At 39.5% G+C, this 15,000-nt stretch overlaps 1 protein-coding gene and 1 long non-coding RNA gene across 2 annotated transcripts; one reads left to right on the top strand and one right to left on the bottom strand.

Moving 5' to 3' along the window:
- The first annotated feature begins 1,213 nt into the window (after positions 1-1,213).
- On the top strand, positions 1,214-13,585 carry LOC138008611 (M-phase inducer phosphatase-like). The gene is made up of 19 exons (XM_068855935.1): positions 1,214-1,582; positions 1,722-1,828; positions 1,928-1,991; positions 2,274-2,300; positions 3,185-3,218; positions 4,356-4,565; positions 5,519-5,659; positions 5,749-5,814; positions 6,874-6,915; positions 7,148-7,279; positions 7,688-7,737; positions 7,863-7,920; positions 9,170-9,272; positions 9,725-9,756; positions 10,415-10,477; positions 10,607-10,699; positions 11,438-11,568; positions 12,847-12,958; positions 13,068-13,585. Exons 1-19 carry the CDS (start codon positions 1,452-1,454, stop codon positions 13,215-13,217), a joined length of 1,746 nt encoding a protein of 581 aa, XP_068712036.1. The 5' UTR covers positions 1,214-1,451; the 3' UTR covers positions 13,218-13,585.
- On the bottom strand, positions 4,477-8,871 carry LOC138008612 (uncharacterized). The gene is made up of 3 exons (XR_011124263.1): positions 8,730-8,871; positions 7,835-7,943; positions 4,477-4,606 (listed from the first exon to the last, which is right to left on the bottom strand). It is a non-coding gene; the product is annotated as an uncharacterized lncRNA (long non-coding RNA).
- Positions 13,586-15,000: the final 1,415 nt, after the last annotated feature.

A 15,000-nucleotide genomic window follows, 5' to 3' on the forward strand; every position in this document is an offset into this window, starting at 1 on the left:
TTGAGGGGCAAACAAAGTGTATCATGGGGAATTCGAAAATAGAGAATACCATTGTAATAGGATCCGAAAAGAAAGGCCTTTGAATGGTTAATTACAAAATTTCAATTATCGGCACCAGAAGTGGCTTGATAAGGGACTAATCTCAAGTCTCTTGCTCAAAAATTACCATTCTTCGTTAAGAATGAAGATCTCAATAAATTGGGCCCTTTTCCTAAAGAAATTCATGGGACGTTATCGCCATGTTTTCCAATATTGACAACAATTTTGGGTATCAGTGCAATCCCCGGGATACAATCACAGAAGCTCTTAACTCTCGAACAACTAATTTTCCATCTACTGATTGCATTGTCGAAGCTGTTAAATCTGTCTCCAACACAACAACTCTCAATCTCTTTCAAATTCATGGGCCGGCCATGGGACCAAAAAGTGACTGTAGCTACGCCGATTGTTAGCTATGGGAATTCTCGACCAGAAAGCTATGACAGGGACTATTAAGCCCAATCTGTGGTGGAGGTATAGAGATGACATTCTTGATCTTTGGACCGTTGGGACATGCTAAATTAATTTAATTCATGCAATTTATCAACTCTCTTTATCCCACTATTAAATTTACCCTCATTCACTGCCCTACTTCACTCGATGTTCTGGATCTTGCGCCTTTCCAGAATGTTAGCTGCCCTTGCCGATTTTCATTTTTGCCTTGGGTTTTTAGTTTCAATAACCGCTTCTGCGACTGAAATTGTAAGTGGTACATTTGACATAGGAAGAACCTACACGGTCAGTACTTATAAAAGCTGTCCAAGCTTACTCCGAAGTTTTCTTTGGCAGTGGTATTGCTTGGACATCGGATAGGACAACGCCCCGTGCGATGGATTTGCCTCTATTAAAATGTCTTTTCAATTGAAAGCAGTGCACGGAATATTGATTCTTAGAAAAATGCTCAATGCCCGGCAAATTTAAAGCTGCATCTGGTATTACGGCCCATGTGCAATAAATGTTAAAGAATGGTTCGGTGAGTGACTGAAGATTCTAGATAACCCGTCTTCTAAAACACTGCATTTTTGTTTGTTTTGTGAATACCAAAAAATGCGCGAGAGGAAAGACTGGGAACGAGGCTCAGGCTAACCGGAAGTTTGACGAAGCGGGAAAAAAATGAAAATGAGATTCCCAGGAAACGGAAAACAAACCGCTCTGATTGGCTGGCGATACGGCTAATGTTTTCACCTGGCAATGCGGGGGAAAGTTTGAAAAGCTGTGGTTGTATCGAATTGCTCTTTCAGCATTCAGCTTTCTTCGTCCACTTGGTCACAAACCATGCATTAGTAGCTTAGAATCATCCTTTTTTAGTTTTATCTCACTTTGGGGACTAAGTAGCCGTTATTTTCGCGCTGAAATTTTGTATTAATAGTTGTATCCTATCGCTTGAGTTCTTGCCTTTGTCGATTTCCAATATGGACGGAGTAAAACCTAGAGCTGGAAGCTATCTTGAGTTGGAATTACCAAGGAGGAAACAATCGTTCAACATTGCGTCTAACACGGTGCTTTCTCCAATGGCGGAGTTGACGAAAAATTTCGAAAACAGGTAAACGTGGTTTTGCTTTCGTCTCGTGACGACCTCATGGCGGTATAATCGAACGGTATTTGAGTTACTTACTTCATTAAGTTAAAACAGGTCTGTCGTTTTGAGCTAAACACATTTTGCTTTCTCTTCGCTTTTTTAGTTTGAGGAGTACTCCGAAAAGAAAACTCTCCCTGTCTGGTGATTTTGCAACACCGAATTCAAGCGGAGCTTTTCAGAGGTCTCTTTCTACCATTTCGAACGAATCGGGTATGACTATGAGATTGTCATTCATGCATTATTGTCTTCAGCAGAAGAAATCCATAGTAATTTTCCTTACTCACGGCATCTCTTTCTTTATCTGTCAAGGTTACTGTCCCGACTCTCCGCCAAGGGGATTTGCATTTGATTCGCCTTCCCTGGAGATTTTAAAGTAAGTTCCATTTTGGTGTTTCAAACTTTACCCTATATTTCGTTTACCCATATCTTTGTGTCGGGTTTTTTCCTAATTTTTTTGGTTGAAGTCTTGGCTGCCTTGCTCCTCTTTATTGCCTGTTTCACAATCTGAATTAGTCCTTTGAAATGAGACCATTACATCCGAACATTTTCTTGAACCATCAGTAGCCCGCCATATATACAGTGAACTATACATGGTGATTTCGTTATGTTAAATGTGACATGGTCTTGTGATGAGTTTTGTCTTTTGTTTTTTTAGGTCAAACGCTGAAAAAAGAAGGCAAAGGTGTGTGTGACTTTCCAGTTTTTTTTGTTAATTGTTTCTAGATAAGTTTTCAAACATATTATATCAAGATAAATCTCTGAGCTTCAAGCTGATCAAACAATCATGTCGGAGAAAAGTAATATTCTTGCCACTTGTTGATGAGGTGTTAACTGGATAATTTAAATCTTTTGTTGGCAACCCAGCTGTTTCCGTCCAACACGTGTTTTGCTATTGTTTTACAAATCTGCTGGTGAGGCTGTTGAATTAATTTTGTCCATCAACTTGGCTGGTCATTGTAAAAAGCATAGCATTAAATTTTACACAGTATTCATGAATGCATGATTTTTTTTTTTTTGGGGGGGGGGGGGGGGAACAGCTGTTTTTGGTTTTGTAACAGTATTCCCCAGCCATATTCCCCAGCCAAAACCCTTTCACAAGGATTATTTTCCTGCAAATTATAAGGTAGATTACAGTTCACACAACTGTTCACAAAGCACCCAGGCGGACAATCACACATAGTTTCATGCTACTTTAGCTTAAAATGAATGTGATAAAAACTTCAAGACCCGTAACTTTCTAAGTTGCATTCATTTTAAGCCGGAGTAGCATGAAATAATGTTTGGTTATTTTCCTGTCTTCCTCACCTATGTGTTTTAATATTTCCTCCTCTTAAGCTATTTTTGTGATTTCGATAAAGTTGTCAGAGAAAAATATCAATAAATATTCTGTAAATTAATGAAGCTTAAGTGTCTCTCATGCTCCTTGAACTGAACATTTGGAATTTGGATTTCCGCAGCCCTCTTCCTTTTTCCTTTTAAAGTTTTGAGAGGGAAGCAAAATAAATGACTTCCCCTTAAGTTTCTTTTTCGGTCACAGCCATATGATATGACATCTTTCTTTTCTAGGCGACCCTCGTTTAAAAGGTGGCATTCCTTACCAGTAAGTTAGTAGTTTTACCTTCATAAAAAGAGTATTGGGTTTGATAAAACAGGGCTTTCAATAAAATTTTGAGTAGGTGTCTTACCCATGTGAGAGTAGGTGGCTGTGACAATGCGGTGGCCCTAAAGCTGCCTCTCTTCTAGGGGGGTCCGGGGGCATGCAGAAAATTTTGAAATCTACAAGCTTGGAAAGACAATTTCCAGTTTTCTGGGCTTCAGAATTAGCAAAGGTTATGATAAAATATTTATGAACAAAAGAAACAGTCACTTTCACTTCATTCAAAGGCAATGAAATAGTTCGTAAAATATTCTCCAGTTAGCGGAAATACCACGGTATTTATGAGAAAACAAAACAATATAGAAAGTAAAAATTTATTCAAAATACCTGTTCTGGAACGTGATTCTTTAAAAAGAATGCAAACAATTCAGTCTGCCCACTCTTGGCGGCCATCTTTGTTAAACAGCCGATGTGAAAGCGAGGAAACTTTTAATATGATTGATTTGATTGATTGCTATGATTGATTGATTGATTTTACTATGATTCCGCTGAAAATGGCAGAAAGCGTTTTGATCGCAATTGATCATGAATGCACGTAAGACTAAGAACACATATGGTTTATGCATTTTTCTCCCAAGAAAATAGATTGCATTGATATGTTTTAGTTTCTTGTTGATTTTCTTTGAAGTTATGTGAGTTTTAATGTGTGGCCTCACGGTTTTGCATCAATTTAATTCAAGTCTCCACCAATAATCTTGTCACTGGTAGAAGTGAGTGATTCTGCTTTGATCTAGGACTGGGCTCTTTTTGTTTTTTAAAGGCCTGTTAGGAGAACCAGTGGAATTGTCTCCTTCAGAACAATTTTCTCCATTACCCCCTGGGACTCATGATTTTGAAAACAAATCTTTCCATTGTTGTGGTTGTTCCAGTACACCTTGACACCAAAAGCTAGCGACTGCTCACACCGTGGGAAAGGAATTTTATCAAAATGTTAAACTGAAGCGGGCAGGGGAGTCGCTCAAAAATTTGGGTCCATTCCACAGATCAGTGGTTTTTGTAGTATGATGTGGACAATGTTTGGTCCACATATTGGTCTTGATGCTGTTGGTGACTGGATGCATTTCGCTTAAATTTTATTAGGTTGAGACTGGCGAAAGCCCTAATTACTCTGCCAACAAGGAGAACATTTCGTTTAACTTAAATGCAGACAAAGAAGCTACTTGGAAAACAAGTGAATTATTTCACTCGGCTCAGGACAGAGATTTCCAGTTTGTTCATCCTAAGTGTCCAGTAGGTGGGAAACTGCCAAAGCCTTCATCAGGGAGAACTTTATCCGATCCTTCACCACAGGTAGTGTCATCTTTTGGATTCACTGTTCATTATTTCTTCTGCTGAAATATTAGTGGATAAATATTTGTTGTAAACCCTTTAATGCTAGACAACTTAACCCATTAGGTCAAGACAATAATAATTATTATTATATGACTAGCTCCGTGAGCGGGCAAGGTGAACCAAATCGCGCGCTCTGATTGGCTACCCGAGCGGGCAAGATGGAGCGATACTGCCCGCTCGGGATTTCTCGCTTGGTCCCGCAAGATCAAAGATCATTTTTTGGTCTTTTAAGTCATATAATAAATCCTTTATTGACCAAGATTGTTCGGTCAAGATGACTGGATATTGGCCTCGTTCTTTTTTTTGCGTGTTTATGGACCTCGACTTCGTCTCGGTCCATAAACACGCAAAAAAAGAACTTGGCCAATATCCAGTCATCTTGACCTCACGCTTGGTCAATAACCCATACTTATTGCATTGTATGAATATGGTTGTGAAACATGGACTTCGACCAAAACCATGGAAAGTAAACTAGAGGCTTTTGAGATGTGAGTGTATAGAAAAATGTTAAGAGGATCATGGACGGGACTTAAAACCAATGGAGCAATTTTAAAGATGGCAAATGTAACAAGATCATTATTAGTCACAATAAAGAAAAGAAAATGCCAGTATTTTGGACACTAATAAGAGTGAGATCGATCCAAACATTGTTACAGTAACTGGAAGGCAAAATTGAAGGGAAGAGAGGACGGGGGAGATCAAGAAGTACCTGGATGAAGAACATCAAAGAATGGTCATTGCACACTAATGATGGATATATCAGAAGAGCAGAAGATTGTACATAACAGCTGGAGATCCATGTTAGCCGACCTGTGCTACTAGTACATGTAGATGGCACTTGATGATAATGATGTCAGATTTCAGATACTGACTCACAACTTCATTACCTGTTTGCCTTTTTCAATTTGCAGGTCCAGCCGAGATCATCCCTCCTCCCATCATCGTCATCAGAGTGTAACAGTCAAGACAGTGAAACATACGAGTTTGATTTTGATATAGATGGAGACGATGATGGATTCATGGAAGACCTGGCACAAGAGCAGGGCAAAGAGGTACAGCAACAGTTTTAATAATTTGCAAAAATTTTCATCCAAACACCTGGCAGCTTTCATGATTTCATGACTTTTATTTTCCCTTATAGAATGAGTGTTCACAGTTACCCTTGGGGATAACTGAGCTTGTCAATGCTCCTTTGGTTTCTAGGGAGGTATGTGATATATTTTCAGTGTCTTGTAATTTTTTTTCTCTTAACAGTGTTACACTCAGTTTGATACACCTGAATTCTTGCATTGCTGAATTTTGTAGGTCTGTCTTAGCTGTACTCGACTGAATAGCTGGCAGCTTTGTCCATGTTAGAGCAGATGAGCAAGCAGATAGGGGGATGGCATAAGAAAAGCACCTCCTCCTCTTCCCCAGTCCCATTCCAGTGTTCCCCCAAATGAGTTCTTTTTCCACAAACTGCTTTTCTGCTCCAAAATGCACAGAACCTTCAGTTACTTGGGGCCAAGCCTATCCCTATGCTGAAGATCTGCCTAACTTTCAATCAAACATGTACTGTGCCCACAAACTGCAACAGAGTGTTGAACAGATACATTGTACACCTTCTTGCCAACAAACCACACATTCATCTTTGTATTACATGTAGTACCCCTTTACTCGTCATCATCGTCATCTTTTTATTTGAATAGTTTCAATTTAACAAATTGGAGAATTTACACAACTTGCAAGCTACCTAATCGAGGCTGGCTGTGTAACTTACAATCAAATTTAGCAAAGTAGATTAACAGTAAATCAGCCAAAGAGATAAATAGCATGCACACCACAAAAACTGCCTTCCCAAGCGATGGTCTCTGTCTAATTTCTCATGCAACAATTTGGTTTAATGGTGTCTAAACCAGACATGGTTTAGGTAAGAAAAAAAATTGAAAAAAATTGAGTGAAAATAAAGGGTCAATATTTTGGATTGTTTTGTGTATGCACCTTGTCCTCGTAGTCTCTGAAAAGTCGAGGTACTCCCATGGTGGTTGTTAATTTATTTTATTTTTGAATTATAAGGTTTTAATTTCATGACATGAAGGCCACATAGATTCACTGTGAAAAAAAGTGCATGTGTTTGAAATTGTTGATTCCCAGGGAAATAAAGTGGTACTCCTGCATGCACTTTGTGCTCATTAATTTGTTTGCTTAAATTTGTTTTTGGAAGACCAGCCTAGCTGCATTGAAGTCAATTAAAATCACTTTTTGGTCTCTTTTTTTTCTCTCACAGGAAACAGACAAGGAACGGAATAGCACTAGAGACACACCAAAGGTTAAAAAGGAACACTTAAATTTACATTCTTTTTAATATTAAATCAACCTTAACCCATTGACACCTCAATAGCCCAAGGACGCCGCCAGTCGACGACTAAAATTGTCTGGCATTAGACAGTAAAATCTGTTGTTGAGTCTCACTCCCAGGGGTCAATGGGTTAATTTCAGCAAAGAATCTTTGTGCCTAGTTATACTTCGTTTTAGAAAATTTTTGTGGGTTACTTTTGTAGGCATCTGAATCAGGTTATAAACCCAGAGATTTGTTCAATGCTGGCAGAGATAGAGCCTACACTGTGGCATCTGGGAGTCCTACCAATGAGAGATTGTCACGCAGACAGAGGTCAAATTCCTTTGCCATTAAGGTAAACTAACTGTCAATCATTGAAGTTAACCATCTGAAATGTGTAGGGGGGTGATAGTTGATGTTATTATTTAATTACAACTTTCTCATGGGACTAGCTTATGCTGCAGTTCACCATAAATACAATCATGTAGTTTTGCCTTCTTGGTTAAAGAGGATGAACTGGATGCTACATCTCGTGCAACACTTGTTTTCAACTTGTCTCCAACACTTGTCTTTCAAAAATGAATAAAGGACCTACAATGTAGTCAACTGTGAACAATGTAGTTTTGTTAGCAGCAGGCCAGCGGGGCATATTTATGTTGAAATATGCTTCCAAAAATGCTGTATGATCAGAATACTGTGGAATTTGGAAAGGTGCCATCCTCTTCTAAAGTCATTTACCCTGTTGTGTGATTGATGTTGACAGAGACCCAATCCTCGTAGAGATCCAAGCCCAAACCTCAGAAAAAAGTTCAGGTATGGGTAATTGTCCATTTGAAAGTAATTCCAAGTACAAAATTCACAACATCACAATTTTGATGAATTTATGCCCTTTGTTTTTTCTTACACATACCTTGCATGTATTTGATTTGACTCTGTAGACAAAGATGTATGTCTGTCATTGAAGGTGCGAGCAGTCACTCACCCATGCTTGATGTGGTATGTAGTGTGTTGCTGACTGTCTAGATTTTAAATCAAATGCATAAACATTTACTATTAAGATGACGCGGACAGTACAACAGGACCCCAAGCTAGACCTGCATTGCAGTGTTGTCCATTTAGAGAACAAAAATTTTACACAGATGCTGTAAAATTCCTCAGTTATCTGGAATTGACTTAAACAGTGTACATGTAGCATGGATGCCAGAGGAATTTTCTCCAAGGTCTGGAAGATGGCTGTTCTGTCAAATGAGTTAAGCCAGAGAACAAGAATCCTCTAGTAACATCCTCTCTGTTGCAATTGCCAGCACAGCTAGCTTTTTCTTTGACCTTGAGAACATTCTCTTGCAGCTAAGTTCTAAACAGTGATGAATGCTGGGGGTAGGATAAGCAAGGTGCCACACCCAGTTTAGAGGCCTGCCAGTGGGTGATCAGATATAGAGGATTTTACATGGTCACCCGGGGATACAAATTTTATCTTCGCGTGCTGAAAGTATCTCTCATGACTGAGTGAAGCAAACGAGTGAGAGATACTTTCAGAGCAAGAAGATAAAATTTATACCCCCAAGCAGCCATGGAATGTTCTGTTTATTATACAGATATTGATGAAATGTCCAGATTTAAAGCAACTTGTTTCACTCATTTTCGAAATGATGAAAAAGTGGTCACCAACCGCTAAAACGTGCCTGTTGTGTAACATGGAACAAGATATGAAAGTTATGAAAAACAAATCATCATAATGTCAAATTTTGCCATTTAAATGTTAATGTAGTAGAGAAGAATTATATTAAAGCACAAAAGTATCTTACATTGAAAAGGAAGCTCGTGTTTTATTGGCCAATCGTGTTCGTTACCATGACGTCACCTATATTCTCACATGTGAAAGGTAAAAATATGTTCACTGCGTGCGGTGAAGATATGATTTTTTAAGTAAAAGGAAAAATCCTGGTATTTCATCAGTATCTATATAATAAATAGAGGATATTACACGGCCACGCAGAGATACGAAATTTCTCTACGAGTGTTGAAAAATATTTCACTCGTTCGCTGCGCTCACTCGTGAAATATTTTTCAACACAAGAAGAGAAATTTTGTATCTCCAAGTGACCATGTAAATCATTTCACAAAAGGCATCCAAAGGCGGGATTTTCATTTGTAACCATAGCAACAGTTGGTATTTCATTGATGTTTATGTAATAATAGAATATTTCTGATCATTTGTTTTCAATTGGTTGATTTCTAATTGCAGGCATTACTGCCATCAGCACATGTTAACAACCTTTCTCCTCTGAGACGCTCTCATTCAGCAACTTTTGAACATGGTGAATTGGGAAATCTTCTTGATGATTCAGGTTTGACTAAATTTTTCAACTGAATCCTACACACTCACTCTCTTCTCAATTCTGAGAAGTTTTCCTCTGGATATTTTGGCTTTGCCCTCTCATCAAAAAGAACTTCGATGTGCTTTAAATTGGTTGTATTTGATTTAGTTACAGTCTCTAATCTATTGAGCTCTTGTTCTCAGTTTTATAAGCTTGATACGCACTGTTTAAAGCTTTGGAATTTAATCACAAAGCAAAACAAAACTACGAGAAACTTAAATTGCAGTTAGCCGCCCGCATTTCAAGCGTTTCCATGGAAGCAAAGAACTTCGAAGAGAATTTTTTCCGTTCTAGCTGCGTGACAATTACGGCTTGAGAAATCTTCTTCTGAGCATTGCACATGTCCCATCTGTTCTCCCGAAAGTCCGTATAATCGGGTAAATGAAAATTTACCAATTGAAGCTTCTCATTTTCGATTTCAGGTCATAAAAATGTTGTTGGAGACTTCAGTGGGGTAAGTTTAGAGAAACCTTGTTAATTGATTTTCTTTCAGTTTATACATTTTGAATGGTCCATTTCCGGGTTTTTCCAACTGAGTGGTGTGTTTTCACGTAACTGTGGTGTATTTTCACACTAATTTTGAACCCTTTTGCCCTTGAGGCGGCATTAGACAGTAAAATATACAAGTATCACTAGTGAAAGGAAATGATTAAAACGAAGAAAAAAAAATATTTATAAAAAAATATTAATAAAGGTGAAAGCAGACTATTGTAGAGATCAATGAATTGCAAAGAGAATACAGACTTGTAGGGAGCGTAAGGCCCGGTTCAAACGTCGAACTGGCTTTTCTCTTGTGCCGAATCTAATGCAAGTGAGCGAAAACAGTAGAACGTCAGCACTTGAGGATAAATTTTCATTTTTCTTTTAAATTAAGCGCCGTTCCGATCAGTGTCATTTTTGAGGAACTACCACACCCTTGTCATATTTAAAAGGTTGAAATAGTCACCAAGTGATTACAATAACGCGAATTTATATTTTGAGATGACAGTATCCCCATCCCCCAGACAATAAAACCCGAAGATTCCCCCCCCCCCCTTCAAAGCTCTTTGGACATTTGTTTCTGGCATTTCTTAAATCGATGGTCAATAGTCGTTTCTTTTGTGTCATTGCAGCCCTACACGCTTCCATCCATTCCGGGACAACATGATGATCTCAAATGTTTGACGCCTGAAACGGTAAGGAACAGTAAAAGGTATTTTGCAGAAAGCAGAAAGAAAATTTAGCATCGCAGAAAATACCGTATATGTTCGATGGTTTACGTTGGTTTTCAGAATTCTTTTGTTCAATTCTTCTTCTCTGTACAGGTCGCACGCGTGTTAGATAATGAATTTCCTGAGGTGGAAGCTCACATCATAGACTGCCGTTATCCTTATGAGTACAATGCGGGCCATATCAAGGTAAAATTTGTCGTTAAAAAAAAACGAAAACTCATCTGTAACTTAAATTTGGCCAACACCTGTAAGCCCTACTTCAGAGTTCTTCAGTTTCTCCAGATCGGCTACAACTACGAAATTTACCTTAGGGTACCTTAAGGTACAGAACGTACTACACAGCTGCTACATGCCTACAATATCCCGTTCGAGGGCACGAGTGAATGGGTGATAGTGGTATATACGCAAATACACGACCGCCTGACACCAAAGCAGGTTGCGAGCGAGAGGGGGTGAATTTCCCAGTCTCTTTCCCAATATTAGGGAACTAAAGCAACGACGACGGCGACGGCACCGAGAACGTCACCTCAAAAAATAAATTCGCGTCATTGTAATCACTTTGCAAACATGTCAACCCTTTTCATATGACAAGGGTGTGGTAGTTCCTCAAAAATGACATTGGTCGGAACGGCGCTTAATTTAGGGGAGAAAATGAAACTTTACCGTCAAGTGCTGACGTTCTCCTTAAAACCTCAAATTTGTCTATTTCACGTTGTTGTTTTGCTGACGACGGCAAAGAAATGGACAAAAGTGAAAAACGCACGTGCAGGGCGTGCAAAGCTATTGTTTTAGCCCACTAAATATGCAAATTTGTGATGTTCTCGTTGCCGTCGCCGTTGTCGTTGCTTAAGTTCCCTATTGTCGGCGTCAACCACTTTCCCAGGAGTTCGTTATTCCACTTGACTTAGTTTTTCTTTCACATAGGGTGCACAAAACATTTACACGACGGAGCAAATTGTTCGCGAGTTTCTTGAAAAGCCGAAGATTAGCCTGACTGGAAAGAAGAATATTTTAATATTCCACTGCGAGTTCTCATCCAAGAGAGGACCCGATATGTAAGTGAGAGTATCAGTTACATAGACTGCAAGAAGGATCAATTCTTGTAACTTGGTATCCTGAAAGCAGCGTTTAGATCGAAGATCATCGCAGTAGGACGTGATGATCTTCAGCTGGGGCATTGCACTTTCCGCCCATAGGGCTTTCACGTTAAACTCTGCAATTGCACGATTCAAGACCCGATATAACAACCCTACCAAGTCCCTTAGGTCAAGAAAATACTGCAACGAGTCTGAGCGTTTTAAACACACATGGAAACTGAAGGGCAACAACGCAAATTCCACCCTCAAGTGGTGCATCGCATCATTTGCATCGCCATGTATGTACAAGTGTGGTACAAGGAAGGGTGACCTTTGCCTATCCGAAAAAGTGGCCATTGTTAGAGCTGATCCAAAACTCCTGCTAAACAAAAGAACTGAATTAATCTCCAAATGTCGTCATAGAAATAAGTTCCTACTGCACAATGTGAAATGATGAGCATTCTGTAGATACCGAGTAACGCATATTAAGCCCGGTTTACACTACAGAAATTTTTTGGCACGGCTCGGGTGAAATTGGCACGGGTTCCAAAAAAAAAGGTTCGGCTCGGATAAAATTTGCAGTGTAAATAACCTGTCAGTACCAAATTTCATCCGTGCCGAACCAAAATTCTTACCCGTGCTGGGACCTTCGGCGAGGTAGTCCGAGCACGGGTAAAAATGATACGGGTGCTGAAAAAATAGGCACGGTTCGGATAGAACAAGTAGTGAAAACACTTTAAAGGGCCAAATTTGAGCCTTAATTCATATAGGCTAGCGGTTTTTTTGCGTATTTTTCAAGATGGCTGCTCATTCTCCACCAAAATCACGCGGACGTTCTTGATTATAATTGAACTGCGCATGTCTATAAGAGAACTTACCCGGGCCCAAAAATTTTGGCACGGTATTTTTGATACGGTAAAAATGGTGTAGTGTAAACCATAGCCTCTCCACGTGGAGAGGCTATGTGTAAACAAAGTTTGCCAATCTCTTTTTAGGCACCCGTGCCAATTTCACACGAGCCGTGCCGAAAATTTGAACACACAACCACCCAACATTGCCCCTAGGGGGTGTAGGGGAGGGCGAATTGGCAAGGGGAGGTGACGAGTGGTTGGGACTGGTCTGCCAACACTTTTGATGGTAGTCACAGGAAAATCCAAGCTGCCTTTTGTATGCTAGTGGTTGTACCACCATTCGTAGCGTCTCTTCCGACGCCATACGCTGGACATTATGCATTCTAACTTAAGAATATCTTTTTAGGTCTCGTTTTCTTCGAAACAGAGACCGGAGCATGCACTTGTACCCTAAATTGTTTTACCCAGAACTGTATCTTATCGAAGGTGGCTACAAAGCGTTCTTCAGCAAATGCAAGGTAAAGAGATTGTTTATTTTGAATATGGACATATGGTGAGTTGTGAGATTTGTAAACCAACCTTGCCTTGTTTTGTTTTTAACACGTTGCCACCTTTCTTGTTTTTAAGGAATACTGCGAGCCCCAGTGCTACCTCACGATGTTAGACGAAAATTACTCTCATGAGCTTAAGAGGTTTTCTCAGTTTGCTAAGCGATCGAAATCGGAAGGAAGCATATTAACGAAAGGGTTCCGACCAGGGCTCGGTTACCGTTGCTAGATTGTCGTCTTGGGATCGGAAATGCTGTCTGATCTTCTCGCGCGTTTTCCTTTTCTTCCTGATTTTTAAGGCGGACTTTTCGTTTTTTCTTTGTCACGTCGAATTAAGACTTTTTCCTGACACTTTTCAAGGCTACTTTTCTGAACCCTTTTTTCTGTCCTTCGACATTTTCTTCGCAATTGTCCGTGATATCTTAACAAGCTCATTGATTCCCGATCCTTTTGAATAATAATAATTTGCTGTAGTTACTTTTTCATTATTTTTTTCCGTCGTTGCTTTAACTTATCGTGTGTATGGAAATGTGTGAATAATAAATTTGTAAATAATATTCTGCTAGGATGCCTAATAAATAACAGTATTTTACAATTGATGCTGAAAGGTTTTTGATTTCGCCCTAAACTTGTACCTTGTTTCCTCTCCTCGGTACTTGCCGCGGGAACATGACTCCAAAAGGAAAACAGTTAAGAAACACTAGAACGGCTTTTCATGTAACTGTCGTAAACCAACCAAAACTACTGCCAAATCACAAGAAGTCTAAACACTGATGAATCCAATCGGCAAACTACGGATCAATTTCGTATAACTTGCTCAATGCTCGGGAAAATTTGGGTTGTGCAGCGTGGTCTAAAACCATAGCAACTGTAGTCGCGTATTTTGTTTCATCCCTTAACACATGTTCACCACGTGCACGTAATGTTAGCCGGGAGTTTTAGCAACGACAACGCCACAAAGCAAGGATATCATTGGTTAAAACAAGAAAAATAATCGTGCTGCACGTGCAGAAAGCACTTCAGTGTATTTTTTTGCCGTGGTCCACAAAACAACATGAAATCACCAAATTTCAGGTTTTGACGACAACGTGAGCATACATCAGGAAATCGTTCACAGCCATTCCTATAAATCCAGTTACATGATGTTTCGCCCCTATTGTTCAAGGTGAACAAGATGGAATAATCGCGAAATACGATAGCGGAAAGTTATATTTTGAAGTGACGTTGTAGATGACGATGCCGTTGTCCTTGCTAAATCTTCCTATTGCTTATCGGCAGTGCCCCACCAAGACCAAACATTTTTCTGCCAATTTACAATAACGAGGTTGGCGCTATCTATTCGTAAGAGACCATATTCGTATTCTCAATATTGGACTGGAACTAGCTTGCAGTGGTAGCCTCCTTTGCAGCCGTGGGGAGGAAGAATGGGACCGACACAAAAAAAACGGCTGCAAGGAGGCTACTTGCAATGGAGGCTAATGCGGGGAAATCTTTTCAGATGCAAATACTTTTTAATATATTCTCCCGCATTAGCCTCCATTGCAAGCTAGTTCCAGTCCAATATTGAGAATATAAATATGGTCTTTTCATTACTCAGGGACCAGAAAGCACGAGACGTTCAACATAACCTCTACCTCTGACATGACGATTATCGACAATTCGTAATTTTCCCTGGATTGACTGATGTCGTCAATTTAGATTACTCTGCCCCAAGACTTGTGGTAGCAGATGAAAAGAAAAGAGTAGAAGTTGAATCCCTAGACGTGATGTGAACGCGGAGCACCCAATGTGAAGGAACTGATTTTATCCACTTAACAACGAAAGATCAATTGGCTGACAATTGCACCGATTATTTACCAAATCTAATTAGTATGTATAAAATCATTGCTGAATAGTGGTCAAGTCCAGTACTTGATTTTAAAATGGTTAGCTTTCTCTTGAGGTTTGGTAACCGACATTTTCTCCTTTTCAAACTTGTTTCTTAGCCGGTGATAATACAAGGTTGCAGCGGC

This window comes from Montipora foliosa, chromosome 6 (assembly GCF_036669935.1).
Source record: "Montipora foliosa isolate CH-2021 chromosome 6, ASM3666993v2, whole genome shotgun sequence".
In the NCBI taxonomy this organism is placed as follows: Eukaryota; Metazoa; Cnidaria; class Anthozoa; order Scleractinia; family Acroporidae; genus Montipora; species Montipora foliosa.

Bases quoted from the DNA above. Each gene is read 5' to 3' on its own strand.
- LOC138008611 (XM_068855935.1), top strand. From the start codon at position 1,452: ATGGACGGAGTAAAACCTAGAGCTGGAAGCTATCTTGAGTTGGAATTA. The intron at 7,738-7,862 runs GTATGGGTAATT...TTGACTCTGTAG, and splicing joins AACCTCAGAAAAAAGTTCAG to ACAAAGATGTATGTCTGTCA. The intron at 7,921-9,169 runs GTATGTAGTGTG...TTCTAATTGCAG, and splicing joins ACTCACCCATGCTTGATGTG to GCATTACTGCCATCAGCACA.